Raw genomic sequence first — 18,880 nt, 5'->3', positions numbered from 1 at the left:
CACCCTCTCGCTGCTCTGTTACTCACCTTTCTTACAGCTCTAATTACGTTGTATTGTCAAGGTCTGCGCATGCGTCTGTCTCTGTGCCAGCTTCCATCTTAGGGCTCAAAAACTGGCAACCCACTCAAGTATTTCATTTGGTTCACAACGTGCTTTTATTATCTTTTGGCATTAATTGCAACACTTAAAAAAAACCAGAATGATTTTAAAGAAAATTGGGACTTAGCGTTCCTGTTAATTCTTTTTGTCCCCTGTGGCGGTGCTAGCTCCGAATTCCTACGTGGCAACACCCTTCCAGGAACGGCTGCCCGTCTAGATGGGGAGGGAGCTCCGCCTGTTACAGCCTTACCTTGGCACTCAGCACATTACCTGCCGGCCCTTGCAGGAATGTGAGTTTGCAATCCTTCATTTAGTTCCTTGAAGGCGGAGTCTGGGTCTTCTTAGATACTGGGCACTTTCATTGCCAATGAGGTTCTTAGGAGATTTTAAAAGGAGCACCGTCATCGTCAACTGCAGTCTTCTAGAGCAGCTACTCCAAGCTCGGCACTGTTCTGAGCACTTTCACTTATTTAACCCCCACAACAATGCTATGAGATAGACACTTTTAATATGTGCATTGTATAGATGAGGAAATTGAGGCACAGGGCAGTAAAGTAACTTACCTAAGATTAACAGGTACAATAAGTAGGAGGAGTGAGACTTCACATAAAGTGGAAAGAGTAGGTAGGGATAACACATCTCTCCACTTCCATAGCCCATATTGTACTCTTCTAAAGAGATGAACGACTATCAGATAGGTGCAAAAGTAATTGTGGTTTTTGCAATTATTTTAACCCTTTAAAATGCAATTACTTTTGCACCAACCTAATAACTTTCACTTAGCGCTTTTCCATTTACTAGCTCATTTAATCATCACAGCGATCCAATTAAGCAACGCCCCACTTTTGTATCACCTCTTTTGTTTTCTTTTTCTTCAAAAATAAAGCATTACATTATACATATGGCTAAAGCCTATCCCATTAATCTCCGTTCTTGGTGTAATTATCATCCTGAAGTTGTTGGGGATTATTCCCACGCACATTTTGTACTTTTAACAAATATGTTGTTTTCCTAAATGTGTATCATTGATTTGTGTAATTTAAAACTTGCGTAAATGATATCATACAACTGTTTCTGCAACCTCGTTTCCTCATTGTGTTGGTAAATATGGCTATAATTCATTTAACTGCCATGTCAATCCATTATAAGACTAAACCATGCTTTATTTATCCATTCCTTTTCCTTAAGGACAGATTATCTTGTTTCCACCTTTTCTTGACAATCAAATGATACTGCAACACCCATTCTTCTCCTTGCCCCCTTTTGCACATGTAGAAATGTTCTCCTGAGGAACACATCTAGAAGAAAGGTTTCTGAGTTTTAGGGTGTGTGCACTTTCATTGTTAAGTATTGCTAAACTTCTAATTTGTTATAGCTGTTCACACTTCAACACAAATGTATGACTTCCTGTTGGTGTTATCAGAGTTATTTTAATTTTGCTTATTCAGTATGTGTAAAGTACTTTCTCATGGTTTTGATTTGCCTTTCTACATTACCAGCGAAGTTGAGAATCTTTTCATATGTTTATTGGCCATTTGGTGAATAGAAACAGTTACAACTAGTATCCTTGTATTGACATTGGAAGTTATTTTCCATTCCTCGTCTTCTTTGGTGTCTTGCCTGTCATAATTTTTGCTCATTTTTCTCTTGCCTGTCCTTTTGTTTTTGATCTGCAAGGGTTCTTTGTAAATCCCGGATACCAATCCTTCATTGGTCATATAGGTTGTAAATATTTTCCCAGTCTGTGGCTTGTCTTTCTATGTTGTTAAGATGTCTCTTGTCTTATAGAAGTTTAAAAACTTTTAGGGGCTGGCCCAGTGGCTCAGGCGGTTAGAGCTCCATGCTCCTAAAGGCTGCGGGTTCGATTCCCACATGGGCCAGTGGGCTCTCAACCACAAGGTTGCCAGTTCAATTCCTCAAGTCCCGCAAGGGATGGTGGGCAGCGCCCCCTGCAACTAAGATTGAACACTGCACCTTGAGCTGAGCTGCTGCTGAGCTCCCAGATGATGGCTCAGTTGGTTGGAGCGCATCCTCTCAACCACAAGGTTGCCGGTTTGACGCCCACAAGGGATGGTGGGTTGTGCCCCCTGCAACTAGAAATAGCAACTGGACCTGGGAGCGTCCTCCACAACCAAGATTGAAAGGACAACAATTTGACTTGGAAAAAAGGCCTGGAACACACTGTTCCCCAATAAAGTCCTGTTCCCCCCCCAATAAAATCTTAAAAAAAAACAAACTTAAAAAAATGTAGTCATTTGTGTCAATCTTTCCTTTTAGTGTTTGTGCTTTTTGTATCTTGTTTAAGAAATCCTTCCCTATTCTGATATCATCAATATTTTACCTTATATATATATTTTGAACAGTTTTAAGTTTTGTCTTTCACACATTTAAGCCATCTGAAAGTTATTTTTGGGTCTGTTGTAATGTAGAGATCTATTTTTTTCCCGTTTGGATACCAATTAACTCAAGTTAATTTAACAAATAGTACATCCTTTCCCATTGATTTAGATCACTTTTGTGATGTACTAAATTCTCATATTTTTAAGGGTCTGAATCCAAGAAGTTCTGTTCTAAATCAATGGTTTATTTATTGCCCAGGTGCCAGGACCACGCTGCTTTAATCACTCTAGCTTTAGAATAAAGTTGTGATGTATGGTAAGGCAAGCACTCTGGTTTTCTCCCACTTCCAACTTGTTTTGGCTTTTCTTGGCCATTTACTCTCCTGTAAGAATTTCAAGAACAGCTTGTAAAGTTCCATAAAATATCTTATTGGAGTTTTGATTAGAATTGCACTGAATTTATGGACTTGAGAAAAATTACCAGCTTTATACTGAACTCTCCTCTTCATGAGCATGGCATAGCTCTTCATTCTTTTATGTCTTCTTTTTCAAAATGTTCTCCAATAAAGCCTTATAATTTTCTCCATAAAATTATGCATATGTTTTGTTATATTTATTCCTAATTATCTTATAGTTTTTGTTGTTATTACAAACGGTATTTTCTATTTTTTCTGTTTTGTTTGTTCGTTTATTCTGTTCTTTAGATTTCACCTATAAGTGAGATCATATGGTATTTGTCTTTCTCTGTTTGACTTCTTTCACTTGGCATAATACCCTCTAAGTCCACCCATGTGTTGCTGCAAATGGTATTTTCTTAAAACAAAATCTCCTGTTTGTTTATTGCTGTGGTATGGGCATATTGACGTTTGTATATTCATCTTGGCTCAGAAAGGGGTATATTAGTTCTGTTTGTAGATTTTCATTGTAAATAATCGATCATCTATGTATAGTGATGGCTTTATTTCTTCTTTTTCTAGATGCTTCAGTTCAGACACCCCCAACACAAAGTGAATAGAAACAGCAAAAACTAGTATCCTTGTACTGACATTGGAAGTTATTTTTTATTCTTAATTAGCTAGATTTTTTTTAGATTAAAAAAATCGTCAATTAGTGTTAAACTTTATCCAGTGCATTCTCTGCACTTACCGGAACAATTATGTTTTTTTCTTTTTAATATGTCAATGCCATAAATATCATTAATGCACTTTTAAAGCAGAATATCCTTGCATTCCTGGAATAAACCTTTCTTTGTCACACATACACTTGTACATATACACACATGCACACATACACATGCTTGGACAAACTCCAACTGGATTCAATGAGCTAATATTTTATTTAGGATTATTAGTCTTATAAATGTGATTGGCCCTCTTTTTCCATTTTCTGGGACAGTTTATATAAATAAACAGTTCCTGTAAGAGTTGTCAGAATACATCTATAAAATTAGATGTACACATTATCTAGGTACTATGTGTGTTTTTAGCTTCTAGTTCAATTCTAATTTATGGAACTGTTCAGGTTTTCTAGTTCTTCTTGAGCCAGCTTTGGCTGCCTTTCATCTAATTTCCCCACCCCTTCAGGACCAAGACCTCATTTCCTGCTCCTGGGTGGCTAACATGGAGGCCCTTAGTTAACAGAACCAATTCCCTCCCAGCCCCCCTTCTAGTAAGTGTAGCCCCAGTCAGCTCATCCTCTGGCTTTGTTTCCTCTTTATTTCTAGCACTGGGATTTCACTTTCCTTTTGAGAACTCAGTCATGTTTGTGTGTGTGTGTGTGTTTCATATTTTATCCAGAATTTCTAGGTGATGGTGCTTATAGATTTTCTAATTCCTCCATCTTGCTTGATTCTGAAGTTGTTCCCATTTTATAGATAAGAAAGGTAGGGTTCAGAGTGGTTTAACAGCCTACTGAAGGTCACACAACCAATACTTTTAATCTAGTTATTGAACCCAGATATTCTGGTTTTCAATCCTGTGCTGTTGCCACATTTTTTCATGCTGCCTTCTGAAGCCTGAAATATGTACATTCTGCCCCAGATCCTGGCACACATGCATCCATTTAACCAATATTGAAACTCAATATTATGGAGTGTTCCGTTCTAGGTCCAGGGAATGACGAGAGTGAGTATGTGCAGACGTGGCCCCTGCCCTTAGGGAGCTTACCTTCTGTAGGGAGACAGACATCAATGAAATAATCACCAACAAAGGTATCACTGCAACTGTGCTGTGTGCCTCCAAGGAAAGGTACTTCTTGGTGTGGGAGCTCAGAGAAGGGGAATTTGACCCTGAAAGGAAGGTTAGGGTACCTTCACTGAGGGTGAGGTAGAGAAGCTGAGATCTGAACCAATTGCTAAGAGAGAAACGGAAGAAGGAGCCTTTCGGGCAGAGGGTCCGGCCTGCACAAAGGCTCCGGAGGGAGGAAGCAGACGTTACTAGGAAGTGGAGCACTCAGGCATGACAGGGACAGTGACAGGTGGGAAATGCGGCTGGGAAGGCCGGGAGGGCCAGATCTCTCAGGGCCTTTGAGGCCAGGTTAAGGACTTGGATCTTTAGCTTAAGATCAATGGGAAACCATTGAATAGGCTTAAGCAGAGTGCCTGAAACAATCAGATTTGCATTTCAAAAAGGTCTCTTACTTAGGAGTGCAGCGTGTATTAAAGACCATTCCCAGCTATTGCAAAAACTCTGGGAGGAGGAGGAGAACCCGATGGTCCGGGGGCGGGGCGGCTGGACGAGGGCGGTGGAGGCTGGAGCAGAGTGGGCAGACTTGAGGGGTATTACAGTGGTTACAACTGATAGGGCTAGATGCTGGCTTCAGTATTGGGATGCTCACCACGAACTCCCCTAGATGAAATCCCTGGAAGGCGGGGGCCACGTCATGTGTCTGTGTGTAACACCCAGGTCCCAGAATAGTCCCTGACACGTGGTGGACTCAATGCATATTTCCAGAAAGGGTGAAACTAAGTAGTGGTCTCCCAAGCGATTCTTTTACCTGAAAGTTTAATTCCTTCTAGCCCACGTCAGCTTGATTCTAGTATCAACCTTTCTTTCTCTACCTGGCTCTTTTGCATTGTTAGTTATTTTCCTACATGAATCTTGCCCCCGTCAAAACAGTCCAGTTCTCTTTTGTATCCTCTATCTCTCTCACTTTGCCTAACCCGTACATACAGCCTTAGTTGAGAGGCTGAAGTACCTACTCGGGGAAGGAACTCAGAGAAGCCAAGAGTGGAACAGAATTTGAGCTGCTCAGGCTTCTCCCACGCCTCCTTCTGCTCGCACGCACTGAGGAAGGAGATCGACTCCCCGATGGGTGGGTACAGGAGACTTACCTAGGGCAACACTTCTGTGTGTCTCCCCCTTGGTGTCACCTAAATAAACAGGGATGTCTGCGAAATTCACAGTCAGGAGGGCAGAGGACAGTAAGCGAGCACTCACTGAGAAAGAGAGGCACCGGGGGAAATGTGAGGGGTTGAGGTGGAGAGTGAGGCGAAGGTGTCCATTGGGGACTGAGAAGGGATAGAGGGGCTGCCGGCTGTTCATAGTGAAGCGAGAGGGTGGGAAACAGAAGAGCTGCCAGGCCTGTTAGGGCTGGGGAGAATGATGAGAATGAGGGGGTGACGCTCCCTGGAACCAGGAGAAGCTGAGTGCTTTGCATTCTCCGGCTTCCTCTCCCTACTCCTCCGCACGTTTCTCTTCCTCGAAATTCCAGGAGCAACGCCCACCTTCCTCCCGCCCCAGCATCCCGTGATCAGGGTCCCGGGGAGGCGGGTGTAGAAAGGGTCTCCTAGAGGGTAGAGCGGGTGTTCTTTACTTCTGCAGGACAAGCGATCTCTGGGGTGAGCGCCAGGTCACCCACCAGGTCTGCGGTACTCGCAGGGGCTATAGGACGCCCTCTGCGTCCACGGTTTTGAGGGTACTAGGAACGAGCGGAACAAAAGAGAAATTCCAAGCGTGGGGAGAGAGAGAGAGAGAGAGAGAGAGAGAGAGAGAGAGAGAGAGAGAGATAGGGCTGAAGTCTGCGGGTCAGACCAAGACTAACTCCTCTGCCCGCAGGACAGAGAACCAAGCCAGCCGCAGGAATTTGGGGCGGATCAGGGTGGGGGCACGAAGAGCAACGGAAACAGGAAGTGAGGGGCAGAGAGGCTGAAGCGGGGGACAGGGAGCATCAGTCCCTTCTGGACAGGCGATTCCTCTTCTCAGATCCTGCGCTGCCCGGGACAGGGTATGCAGCCAGGCGCCCTTCCTCCGGCCCCGCCCGCCCGCGGAACTGGAGGCCCAGAAGAGCAAACGCTTCACTTGACCCCACCGCTCAGCTCCCGGCCACTGCCTGGACAGGCACCGAGACAACACACGGGGAGTGGGGGAGGCGGGGGCCCCTCCCCCTCCCTCCACTCTGCCGACGGCTGGGGCTGGGGGAACGGCTCAGCTCTCCTGCGAACTGCAGTCCCCGGGAGGCGCCCGGGATGTGGAGCCGGGAGGTTCTTGCAGCCCTCCCCACCTCCCTCCCTCTTTTCTTCCCAGTTATAGAAACCAGCGTCTTGTAGTGAGAGGAGTTATTCCCCTTGCAAACATCACCGCCCTGCCCACCTCTACATGCCTTACTCTCGAGCCCCTTTCCAGCTTTCCCTTTGGTATTGAAACCCTGGATTTCAGCCTCGGCAACTCAGGATTTAGGGAGCAAGTCTGGGATTTGATTTCAAACCCCACTGGGCTCTTCTTCATCCTGTCTCTTCCAGCTTCACAGGTCATTCCTACTTTTGTACTCATTTGCTGCTTTGGGGGTTCAGGAAAATGGGAATTACACACCTTGAATAACTTTTGACATTTCTTCCCCACTGTCAAGGCTGATTCTACAGGATTCCTAGGCTTTCCTCTCCAATCTTTTTTCTTTTTCTTTCCCTTCTAGTGCGCCCCTGATAAAGACACAGAACTGCAGATTTCAAAGAGGAAAAAAAGTAAATTTGTTGTTGGTATGAGGGCATGAAAGGAGGGTTCTTCACCTTATCCAACGTTTTGTGTAGATGGGAGGTTGGGGGAAATAGAAAAGGCAGTAGATGGGGGGTGCATGCCCCACTCTGTACAATATAGAAGAATCTGATATAGATACTTTGTATAAAAGCCACATGTCCTCATTTATGTCCTCTTGCTGGCTGGCTGGGCTGGGGGGCACTAGGGGACAAAGAAGCTGGGGTGGTGGGCCAGGACACAGGGAGACCCCATGGTCCCCATCCTCTGGCTGTCCCCTTGTGGGGTCACTTTGGATCCTTGGTGGGGGCATAGCAGAGCTCCAGTGGCCGGGACACCTTCCAGAACTTCTCATTCACCAGCTCTAGGGTCAGCGAGCCATTCAGTGTCTACAGAGGGAATGGAAGAGAGAGGCAGGGGAAGAGAAAATAAAGTTGGAGAAGATGGTAAAGGAAATGAATGAGAGAGAGGTGGGCAGAGGAAAGAAACAGGAATGATAAAGAGATGGGGTAGAACGGGGCACATGGAGTTGACAGAGGAGAAAGGACATAGAAGGGAGAGAGATATGCAGAGGAAGGAGGGCTGCTCAGTTAGAAGTCAGGGTCACGGCAGGCTACCCCCTCCCGACGCCATTGCCCTCCAAGGCTCACCGTGAAGGCTCCGCCCCCGGGGGCGATATAGATGGTGTATTGCTTTTCGCTGACACCTTCCAGACTGGGCAAGGCAGGCTCTTCAGGGCTGTCACCTCCTCTGGTACCCCCACCCTCCCCACCACCTCCATCAGGTCCCCCAGCATCAGAGGCACCCCCTCCAGGCCCTCCTGGCTCCCCCGCCTCTTGCTGCTGCCTCCGCTCGAGGGCAATGCGCAGTGCCAAGTACTTGGAGAGATGGTCTACTGTGGCATTCCCAGTTGTCTTCACATACCTGGAGTGGCAAAGAGGGCATATTTAGGGCACAGGAAGCCACAAATGGAGAAGGGAAATAGGGGACTTTCCAAAAGGGCCTCTGTGTTAGGGTTTCTTTCTTGGGTTGGACAAACCCTACTTCTGATGGAAGCCTATGTGATCTTTGGTTTCTCAGGGGTTTGGGGAAACACAGGGCTCTCACCTAGTCTGGCAGTATTCTCCCTTTTCCACGAGCAGTGGGTGGGGCCGGAACACGAGCTCAATTTCTCCACCTGGCTCCGGGGGACTGGGGGCCCCAGGAGGGCTTGGGGGACCCAGGGTACCCCCTCCCAGAGTCCCTCCCCGGTCACCGGAGTCTTCAGAACCAGCTCCCCCACCCACCCCACCAGTGCCTCCTCCCCCAGTCCCTACACTGCTCCCCCCTGCACCCCCTACACGGGGTCGCTTGGGAGCAGGGCCTGGGGCAGAGTCAGGGGCCGAATCCGAGCTCACATCTTCTCCATCCCCCTCTCCCTCCCCTGGCTCTCCTTCCCCCCCACTCATCGTGGTGGTCTGATCGGACCCAGGCATTGGCCGCCTCACACGCTGGGCCCTGTAGAAGAAAGTGGAGGAGGTTAGAAAGCATCCAGGATAAGGGGTTTACATTTCAAACGTCAGAGATTTACGAATCAGGGGGATCTTAATGATGACACCTAATATTCATTAAACACTGTGTGCTAAGCACATGCTAAGTGTTTTGCATTGATTGCTCTCATACTACAAGTCTTATGAGGCAGATAATTACATCATCTCTGTTTTATGGCTGAGAAAACTGAAGCCTAGAGAGATTAAATAACTTGCTGGAGATCACAGTCCTTCACCTCTTAAAGTATGGTCTGAGAACCAGTAACACAGGCTTACAGAAGTGCAGAATCTCAGGCCCAGCTCTAGACCTACTGAATCAGAATTCGCATTTCTAACCAGACTTTCAGGTGATTTGGATCCACATTAAAGACGGACTGGTGCTGGCCTAGGAGGTGATTTAATCCCCAGCAATGTGAATCCGGAGCTTATGCCAAATCCCTCTACTGTTCTAACTTCGAGAAAGTTAGGTGAGCTCTTTTCTTCTGAAGAACAGTAGTGCCCATTGCTAACTAAGAAGTTGGCAATTTCTATCCATGACTTCCAGGCCTGCCAATCAGGCTGCAGTCAGCTTTTAGGCTTAGAGGCTGGCAGGCAACAAAGCCAGCATTGGGGATGTGACCCTTGGATCTGTCCCACCAGCCCCGCATCTCTCTGGCCGAACCTGTGCATGGCCTGCATGCGCAGCCCCTCTTCAATGCTGGAGCTCAGCGCCTGCTGGTTGTGCAGGCGGCTCAGGCGAATGAGCACGCGGTCCTGGTGGGCCTCATATTCTTCCCGGCTGGGGTAGATCTTTGAGATCAGAGCATCAAAGTTAGGGTCCGGTCTCAAGGATCGCTTTGATACCAGCTTCTTGCGGCATGTAGGGCACTCCTTGTTCCTGGGGTAGGAGAGAGAAAGTCCTGGGAAGTCAGTTGCCAGGGCACTGAGATCTCAGCCCTGTACCTTTTACCCCATCACAAAGGTGTCCCTCCTGTTACCCGCTCCGCAGGGCTGTGACAATGCAGTCAGAGCAGAACCGGTGGAGGCACTCCTTGGTGGTCATCGTATTCTTCAGCATGTCCAGGCAGATGGGGCACATGAGTTCTGAATGCAGCGACCGAGGGGAAACGGCAATTTCTGTGCCATCCATGATGGCTTCCTGGAGACATTGGTGAGTGGAAAGGTGGTGGTGGGTTGGGGGAAAAAGTTTTAGAAACAAGTGGTCTATGAAATGGGAGGTGTGAGAGACACTGAGATAGCAGAATCTGGGTAACCCATGTTGGCCACTTGAGGAAGATGGTAATTCAGACAGAGGGGGCCACTGACTTGGAGAAAATAGAGAACAGAAAGAATTAATGTTCCTTAATCAAGAATAGGAGCTTTGCAATAGGAGGATCTGAAGTTGGGAGAGACACCTGGGGGGTGGGAGTGGCACAGATTTGTGGTTTGGGGAAGACTTATCTTAAAGTGTGATCCTGGTAATATCTACATCAGAATCCTTTAGGGTGCCTGTTAAACACGCAGATTCTGGGGCCCTGTCACATTATTGTATCAGAATGTTGGCGGAGGAGGGGGGTGCTGGAAACTCCACTTTCAACAAACTCCCAAGGTGAGTCTTACAGGCACTGATTTCTGACGTTGTACTGAGGAACACGGAAGATAATTTCTGTCCGTTTACTGTCTTTCAAACGAAGATAGTAATATTTGCTTTACCTCTCTCTGGCTGTTTTGAGAAGTAAATGAAATAAATGTAAAAGTGTTTTTAAAAGGTTAAGGTGATTCAAAGGTAGGATCAAGGGACTGTGAAATCGGACAGGGTCGGTAGAATGGGGCAAAAAATGGTAAAGAGGCTGTGAGAGAGGGTCTGGGGATTGAGGGTCTTGGGGAGAGGGAGTAAGCTGTGCAGGGAGGATCCTATCACCTGCGGGGTCCGGTGGAGCTCATACAGACTCAGTTCCCACGTTTTGCTGGCATTCTGGGCATTCGCCGGCGTCGTCATGGTGACCGGGCACAGCCCCCCGCCGGGGCTCCTAGGCGGAGAAGGAGTGGAGGGCTGGGGAGAGGGGGAAGGGGAAAGGGGAGGGACGGGGTTAAGGGGACCGCCCTCGCGCAGACCCCGCCTCTCTAAAGCCCCCCCCCCACTCCTGCCGCCCCCGCGCCGGCCCGGCCCCTCACCCGGCTCCCGCCGTCCGCGCTGCCGCCGCCGCAGCACCGCGCCCTGGGCCCCGGCTCCTGGCCGAGTTCGCTCGGTCCGCAGCCGCTGCTCAGACAGCAGCTCCCGCCGCCGCCGCCGCTGCCTTGGCCCGGGCGCTTGGGCCCTACGTCACTTCCGCCTGCCCCTCCACTCCACTCCCCGCCGCCTGGGGAAACGTCAGCCGCCACTCGCGGAGCGGGTGGAACGCGACGTGGACGCCCGGGTTCCCCCGCCCTCCGGACGCTCCCGCCCCCCGCACGCTCCCGCCCCCGGCGAAGAGCCGGCGTCCCTGGAGTCCAGCGCCACGTGGGGACCGCGGTCTCCGCCTCCGGCCCAGCACCGTCGCACAGACAGCCTTAGCCACAGTTCCCTTCCCTTGGCCCCCACCCGGGGCCTCCGCTCCAGAGGGCGGGGCCTGAGGTCGCTTGGACCCCGGGAGGGGACGGGGGGATTGTAAAAGGGCCACCTCCCCCACTCCGCGTCCCCTAGCGGCTCTGGGGAACGGCTCCCCATCCCTGTACACTCCGTAACCCCAGCCCGGGATTCCGGGGAATAAAAGCTGCGAAGGGTTCCCTGCCGCTTCTGTCCTCCAGTCCTGTGAATTCAATTTAGTCCCGATGTGCCCGGGATTCCCTTTACCACCCTGGGGACTTGCTCCACCCTCCGCTTTGGCTCTCCCTAGACCCTCCGACCCGTTCTCCCCTCGAGGTGTGGGGGCGACGGCTCGGGACGTCCAGACTCAACTCTCGGCCGAGGCCAGAGACTCGAGAATTGCGTTTGGACAATCAAGAGCCGCGGCCCGGGGCGGGGGAGGGAGGCGCAAGGGAGGAACGGGGGAATGGAGACACCACGCGGAAGCAGGGACACACACACAAGATGGGGCCCCTATCGGGGAGGGGGTGTGCACGGGTGGAGGGGCACAAGGGCCCGAATGTCTGGAGTGTGAAGCAGGCAGAGGCCTCCTCTAGGACTTTGCAGTAAAGGAAGGGGACGGGGAGGAAAGAGAAGAGGAAGGGGCAGAGCGATCCCAATTGAAGGCAGGGATGAGAGGGATACAGCGGGGGAAGTGGGGGGGGGGGAGAAACCGTGATGGGCGTCCCGTCTCCTCTAGCCTGAGCTGGGGCTCCCGGACTTGGGCTGCAGCTGCCAGGGGGTGGCCTGTTTCTGGGACAAGGCAGCAATGGGTCCCCTCGCCCCCTCCCCCAGATCCCCCCTACTTCCCTGTCCTCTCCTTCAGTCCGTGGCCAGTCCTTATGTGGGCTCCAGAGTCGATTAGCGCGGACCCCCTCCCCTTCCTCCTCCTTATCCCAGCCCCCTCCCTTCTACTCTCCTCCAGCCCCTTTCATCGGCTGGTCCATTCCCCTAATCCTGGCCCCCTCCCCTAATCCCCCCCATCCGACCCCAGGCCGGCTGCAGCTATTGTAAGGTGGAGAGAAAGGGGAGGGGGGACTCAGAGAAAGGAGAGGGCTGGGGGAGGGCCACCTGTTCCAAGACCCCCTCCCAAGGCCAGGCTGGACACCAGGATGGGGCCATGAACAAACCACCCTTGGGGACCATAAAGACCCAGGGTATTGGGGGGAGGGGACTGGGGCTGCAGGACTAGTGGAAGGGGATGGGGCAGACCCCTCCCTCCAAAAAGACCCAGAGTGTCATGCATACACAGTGACACACACTCTCTCCTCTCACACCCGGCGGCGGGGGTTGCCCTGGGAGACTAGGCAGTGAAAGGGAACAATCCTTTGGTAAAGGGAAAGGAGGGGGAGGTGGGGAAGGGTCTGAGGGCTTGGACACAAGAACTGGAGGTGGCAGGGAAGAGGATTTGGAATTTATTGGGGTCACAAGCACCCCTGCCTCCCATATTCAGCATTCCTGAGCCATATACTGCCACCCCTTTTGTAGCCTGGGAATTCAGAGTCCTCATCAGCAGGAGGCCGGGCAGAGTGATGGGGAGTGAGCAGATCCAGGGTCCTTGAGGCAGTTACATGAAAAGACCTCCTAGGAGGGGCAGAAACATTTGGACAGATGCGTAGGTGGAAACAAATGGGCTGTGGGGGTATCGGGTCGTCTTCTGTCCCTGGCCTTCGGGAACTTCTGCCCTAACCTCAGTGGCTCCAGATTCCCCTCACTTGTTTTCTCAAATCATCTGGATTCCATTTCTCTGCCCTCTCCCTCCCCACGATGGCCTCATACCAGTGACTTCCACTGAGGCACCCGTGATGTATCCACTGTCATCAGATGCCAAGAATGCGACCACATCTGCCACATCTATGGGAACAGTGAGGAGAGGGCAGAATCCTACTCACTCCCATAGACCCAAAGGAGCCATCATCTTCCACCAGAAACAGCCCCTCCCCGCAAAACACACACACCAACCACCAATCCTGGTGAGACCCTTTCAGATACCAGACTTTGGGATCTGTTCATCCAAGACCCTCCCCAGGGCCCACTCCCCACTCAGTGCTCACCCTCAGGGTCTCCCAAATGTCCCATTGGGATCTTTCCAGTCACCTGCAAGGAAACACTCATATGTGACTGCAAGTTTCTTTTTGAATTTTTTTTGTAGACTGAGTCTGTGACCCTTTGCTCTTGTCTTCATTCCTTGTGCACTTATTTAATACCTACTATGTGTCAGGCACTGTGCCCTGTACTCTCTCAAGCCCAGAGAGGCTGGGTCTCTGAACGGTTTTGCTCTCTGCCCTCCACCCATGGCCTCCTACCTTGTCCAGCACTTTCTGTGGCACTTTCTGCGTCATGGGTGTTGTAATGAACCCCGGGAGGACAGAGTTACAGCGGATCCCATGTCTGTGAAAGGGAGAGTGGCTGCCGACTCTGGAGAGGACTGCACACCGACCCCTCACTCAGAGCTCCCACATACTCCAGCAAAGCCCCCTGAACCCCCAGGTGTCTGACCAACCGTCCAAGCTCCAGGGCTACAGTCTGGGTCAGCCCAATTACTCCAGCCTTGGATGCTGCATAGTTTATCTGTCCCATGTTCCCCACCTATAGGCGAGTCAGAGATCTGAGATGTATTAGGGGTTCCAAGGAGAGGCTCTCCACGCTATGCCTTCTCAACCCAACTCAACCTGACCTTGCCTACGATGCTACTGATGTTGATGATGGAGCCATGACAACCATTGGACACCAGGGCTTGGGCTGCAGCCTGAGTGACTAGAAAGATGCCCTAGTGAGGACAGAGTAACAAGACAGAAAGGATCAGCTGGGGTGACTGTCATCCTCCAACACCCTTCCCAGGCTAGAGGGGCCAGCAGTCACAGGTTGAGGTCACCACCTTGAGGTTGACGGCTATGACTTTGTCCCAGTCATCCTCAGACATGTGAAGCAAAAACCCATCCCTGGTAACGCCTGCACAGGACACAACGACAGATGGCGGGCGAGAAAAGCAGGCCTATGGAAGAGGGAGGTTACACACCAAAAAACCATGAAAAGAGCCAGGGGTGGTGGAGGCAGTGTGAACACTTTAAAGGGGGAGAGGTCGCTCGCGTTCACCTGCACTTGTTCCAACAGGCGTCTAGCGGCTACGGCCTCAGACACGTCAGCCTGGAAAGCAGCGTGGGCCCCGCGGGGCACCCCCTCCACATTCCCTGGCCCGCCCAGCAGCCCCAACGTCTCCCGTGCCGCTGCCCCGTCCAAGTCGCAAGCGGCCACAGCGGCCCCCTCTCGGGCCAGGCGCACGCAGACTGCTCGGCCGATGCCGCTACCCGCACCTGCGGTGGAAGAAAACACGAGGTGGGGCGAGAGGAGGAGTGGGCAGAGGTCAGAGGTTAACAGGGCGCAAAGTTAGTAAAATTCGGCCCGGGTGACAGAGGTCACAGCAGCTGCAGAGTCCGAGGGCGCGCCCCCGATATAATTCCCGCACCCCAAACCGCCTTGGGAGAGCACCCCCTCGACCTGTGACCAGGGCCAGCGCGGAGCGGAGCCGGAGCTGTGTCGCCATGGCTGGCTGCGAGTGGGCGGGCACCCAACACGGAGCCAATCCGAGCACAGACGGGGCGTGGCGAAAGCAGAGCCAGGCCAATCATAGCCCCACTAGCTTTAGGCCATCCGCGGCCACCAGCACAGGCGGACCTCCCACCGCGGGGGCGTGGCCAGAAACAACCGCTTGGGGGTTTAGGGAATTGGGAGACAAGCCCCATTCCTCCAAAAAACACAAAGACTGCCTTTGGGGCGGAAGATCCGACGACTTTATTTCTGGTCACCACCCCACCCCCTCGATTCAAACAGTGATATAAAAAAATAAAAACAGAAAATCAGGCCACAAGATTAGCAACTGACGCCCTCCCCCCCAATCACGATACACGATTGATGTTAAATTGATGTTTATCCCTTGACTCCGGCTGCCCCTTCTGTCCAGGGCTTTGGTCTTCCCTGAAGCCTCCACCAACAAGTGGGAGGGAGGGAGGAGGACCTTGGAGAAGCCTGTGTGTGGCAGCTTGGTCCTCTGAGAACAGGTGGGGTAAGGGACATGGGGTAGGCTGCCATCACTGGTCTCTTCCAGCCTTCTTCACGGCCCCATTTAGCCCAAACCCAATAACGTGGTCAGCACACACGCAACACTGTAGTTCCTCTGGTCTCTCATTCTCATCTCTACAGCCCCTATAGGACTGCTAAACCTTAGCCCTCATGCTAAAGTCAACACTTCCCTAGGATGCGAAAACTCCTTCCTTTGGCAGATATCCCTGGCCAGGGCCCCAACCTCCACAGACCACAAACTCCGAAGACTTAGAGGCCAGAAGTTTGGGGCTGGGTGGGGGTGGCTTATCCCACCTCTCACTCGAGGTGGGCAATCAACACCATCATGACAACCCCCCCCAGTAGTCCCAGCACCTCCAGAAGTGACTGGAGTGGTGACGCTTCCCTCAACAACTCAGGCAACACAGACACAGTTGCTACGTAGATAAAGCCACCTGCAGTGAACGGCAGAATCCAGCCAGGACCTGTCCCACCTGCAACTTCACTACCCACTGCCCCTCCTTCAGTTAGGAGGGCACAGGCTGTGCCTGCCAGTGCCCCTACCGCCGTCAGTAGTTGCAGACGCATTGCCTGGTGGACAGAAAAGAGACAGAGGCATTTATCAATCTCTAAAGATTATCAGTGGTTTAGATGTGGCTGGGGAGGTGCAGGTATACATGGGTAGGGTGCATGTCTTTGTATGGCAAAAAGAGGGGAGTCTAGAATAGACACTTTCTGAAAAATCTTAAGATACCAAAACCATTCAGATGGTTTATGGACCACAGTTCAAGAAATACTAAGCTACAGGACAGTGAAACAGAACCCCTCCCTGATTTCTAGAAGATTTATTATCAATAACAGTATGACTTGTTTGGAAGCAAGGAGAGGCAGCCTTGGGTTTGGGGTGGGTGAGCAGGGGGTAAAGGATTGGAGGCAACCATGTTTGGTGCGTATCATCACCAACCTGCTTTTTGCTGCAGCCCGACTGGACCAAGATAGCAAAGTCTCCGACTTCATGTGGCACTTCATGTAGCAGAACAGTCATTGTGGTCAGGATCCCTAATCCTCGACCCCCTCGAAATGAAGCACCAATGGCCAGACCATCTGTGAAGTTGTGTGCCAGGTCAGCTGCCAGATTCAGGTACCCTGATACACGCAGGTCTTGTATAGGAGAAAAGGAAGACAAAACAATTAGAGGCTCCATCACGTCCATCCTAGCCCTGGTCCAGCCATTACCACATCTCCCCGCAGAGACCACTTCAAAGCTAGCCTCTCAGGGTTTTCCAGATACCTGCTACCACCCACAGCACACATCCTATGGGGCTCATGATGATGCCCCTTGTCCACGCTTCTTACCATCCCTGGCCTCACCTGAACCCGTTTTTCCCTCTTCAGAATTTTGAGGTCTCAATGGCCCATCTTTGGGTCCCGTACTGCGTCCTCTCCGCTTCCTAGACCCCCCTGCTTCCTTTTCTTCTTCATCTGAGCTCTGTTTCTCCTTTGAAGAACGCTCTGAGGGAAGAAAGGAGTTGATAAGAGTGGGGAACAGAGACCTGATACGTCCTCAAAAGGGAAGTCCCCTCCTATCTGATAGCCATAAGATGAGGGGATTCGGAGGCAAACAAGGTGGCTTTCAGGAAAGTTGTTCCTTGGCTCACCCTGTTTTCCAAGTCCATGTATGGGACCGTGAGCATGTCCGTGTCCATGACTGTGTCCATGTCCTCCTTTCACATGTCTCACAAATTTCTCCACCACAAGAAAGGCGACAATTCCACTAAGGACCCACAGTCCCACAGACAGAATGGGGCCCTGGCCTGGAAATGGAGGCATTGAGATATTAAGGGAAATGTGGATTCCAGACTTATCCTCCTCAAGTGCAGGAGGAGAAGAATTGGCAGGGGTAGACCTTCCCCAGCACCCCAATCCCTGTCTCTACCTGCCCCTTCCTCACCACTGTGGGAGTGTCCATGTCCGGGCTGCTCCTGAGGGTGGTGGGAATGAGGTTCTGGAATAAGGAGGAGAAAAGGCCAGATAAGCGAACACCCCAACATTTGGAAGAATATTGGAAGGTCAAAAATCATAAAACGGAAAGACCCCTTTTGCCCAAAGAATAAAATAATACTGAGATTTGAGGTAGATGTCTGAGATTACTTACCCAGGGCATGAGGGATGAGATGCAGGAAGGCATCTCCCAGGAGCCCACCAGAAGCAAAACTGAGTAAGATCTGGAGTAGAGACCGGTGCCGGGGACAGTTTGACTCCACAGGGATAAGGAAGAGGACAAAAAATGGAGCTGCTGAGATCAGCACTGTGGCCCCCAGTGCCTGGTGAGGGAGAGTCAGGGGTCAAGTGGTGTAGGTTTCCCAACAATCCAGAACCAACCCCTTTCCCTCATCCCCTGGGGACTCACATAGGCCCAGAGAGTGACAGTGTCCAGGTCCTGCTTGATGCCTGTAGACCTAGACTCCCCGTAGCCTCCATGGCTGTGCTCGTGGTCATGTCCATGTCCTCTGTGGTAGAGGCTCTCATGGGGGTGGCCGTGGCTATGGTCATGGTGCAAATCCTCATGTGAATGTCCGTGGTCGTGACCGTGGGTATGCCCATGCCATATGCTTTCATGAGTGTGGCCATGGCCATGGGCATGGCTGTGTCCATGGTGGAAATCCTCATGTGAGTGGCTGTGGCCATGGAAGTCCTCGTGCATGTCGTCATGACCCTCGTGTCCGGCCACGAGCAGCCCCACGGCCGCCCAGGTCAGCAGTCCCAAGGCCACCCAGTGGGAGGCCCCCAGGTAGCTGGTCATCACGCTGACCAGAGGAACAGAGACAGTGACTCCACTTAACCCTCAACTCTATACCTGTGCGGGTCCGCTTTACTCCGCTCGCGCCCTCCGTCCACTTCTATGGGCCTCTCCCCCATTCCATTCTGCCCCCACTCGCAGTGTTCCCCAAACTCGTTATTTTTATCCCGAACCGCCTCCCGGATGTAGGGCCCCCGGCACACTGCTCTAGGCTTTGTTCATCCACTTTACGGACTCTCTAAGTCCCCGTCTCTATGACCCACTAAGTGGGGGAAAAGGCCTGGAAAGGACGGGAGGGAAAAGTAGGAAATTCTCACCGGCTCCGGGATCCTCTTCTTTCCCGGTTTGCACGGACGTGGCACTCCCGCCTCTAGCTCCCGCGAGAACAGGAAGTTCCGTTCTACCTCCGTCCCAGGATCTTTACCAATATGGCGGCACTCCGGTAGCGACGAAGCGGCCATGCCCTGGCGCGCATGCGCGGGTGTGGAGGTTATTTGAGGGGA

The 18,880-nt window shown here is 51.4% G+C and overlaps 3 protein-coding genes across 5 annotated transcripts; all 3 read right to left on the bottom strand.

Annotated features, from left to right (window-relative positions):
• Nucleotides 1–7,377: 7,377 nt before the first annotated feature.
• On the bottom strand, nt 7,378–11,340 carry RING1 (ring finger protein 1). Of its 2 annotated transcripts, none has more exons than XM_074332775.1 (7): nt 11,089–11,340; nt 10,835–10,966; nt 9,912–10,072; nt 9,596–9,811; nt 8,513–8,902; nt 8,056–8,329; nt 7,378–7,794 (listed from the first exon to the last, which is right to left on the bottom strand). In XM_074332775.1, exons 2-7 carry the CDS (start codon nt 10,910–10,912, stop codon nt 7,693–7,695), a joined length of 1,221 nt encoding a protein of 406 aa, XP_074188876.1. In that variant the 5' UTR covers nt 10,913–10,966; nt 11,089–11,340; the 3' UTR covers nt 7,378–7,692. The 2 variants fall into 2 exon arrangements, with proteins under 2 accessions (XP_074188876.1, XP_074188875.1); XM_074332774.1 differs by having other exon boundaries at nt 10,835–10,943; nt 11,089–11,226.
• Nucleotides 11,341–12,917: 1,577 nt separating this feature from the next.
• On the bottom strand, nt 12,918–15,136 carry HSD17B8 (hydroxysteroid 17-beta dehydrogenase 8). Its single transcript, XM_019738698.2, has 9 exons — nt 15,017–15,136; nt 14,615–14,832; nt 14,397–14,513; nt 14,196–14,288; nt 14,022–14,107; nt 13,825–13,909; nt 13,573–13,615; nt 13,298–13,372; nt 12,918–13,102 (listed from the first exon to the last, which is right to left on the bottom strand). The coding sequence occupies exons 1-9, from the start codon at nt 15,060–15,062 to the stop codon at nt 13,086–13,088; spliced, it is 780 nt and encodes a 259-aa protein (XP_019594257.1). The 5' UTR covers nt 15,063–15,136; the 3' UTR covers nt 12,918–13,085.
• Nucleotides 15,137–15,286: 150 nt separating this feature from the next.
• Nucleotides 15,287–18,835, bottom strand: SLC39A7 (solute carrier family 39 member 7). 2 transcript variants are annotated; one of them, XM_019738694.2, is made up of 8 exons: nt 18,695–18,835; nt 17,988–18,384; nt 17,733–17,901; nt 17,529–17,582; nt 17,236–17,391; nt 16,949–17,089; nt 16,542–16,738; nt 15,287–16,168 (listed from the first exon to the last, which is right to left on the bottom strand). In XM_019738694.2, the coding sequence occupies exons 2-8, from the start codon at nt 18,378–18,380 to the stop codon at nt 15,896–15,898; spliced, it is 1,383 nt and encodes a 460-aa protein (XP_019594253.1). In that variant the 5' UTR covers nt 18,381–18,384; nt 18,695–18,835; the 3' UTR covers nt 15,287–15,895. The 2 variants fall into 2 exon arrangements, with proteins under 2 accessions (XP_019594253.1, XP_019594252.1); XM_019738693.2 differs by having other exon boundaries at nt 15,761–16,168; nt 17,514–17,582.
• Between the last annotated feature and the right edge of the window lie 45 nt (nt 18,836–18,880).

The sequence above is a fragment of the Rhinolophus sinicus genome, linkage group LG05 (genome assembly GCF_036562045.2).
Source record: "Rhinolophus sinicus isolate RSC01 linkage group LG05, ASM3656204v1, whole genome shotgun sequence".
Lineage (NCBI taxonomy): Eukaryota > Metazoa > Chordata > Mammalia > Chiroptera > Rhinolophidae > Rhinolophus > Rhinolophus sinicus.
Note: the sequence above shows the minus strand (reverse complement) of the source record. Positions and strands in the feature narration are given on the sequence as shown.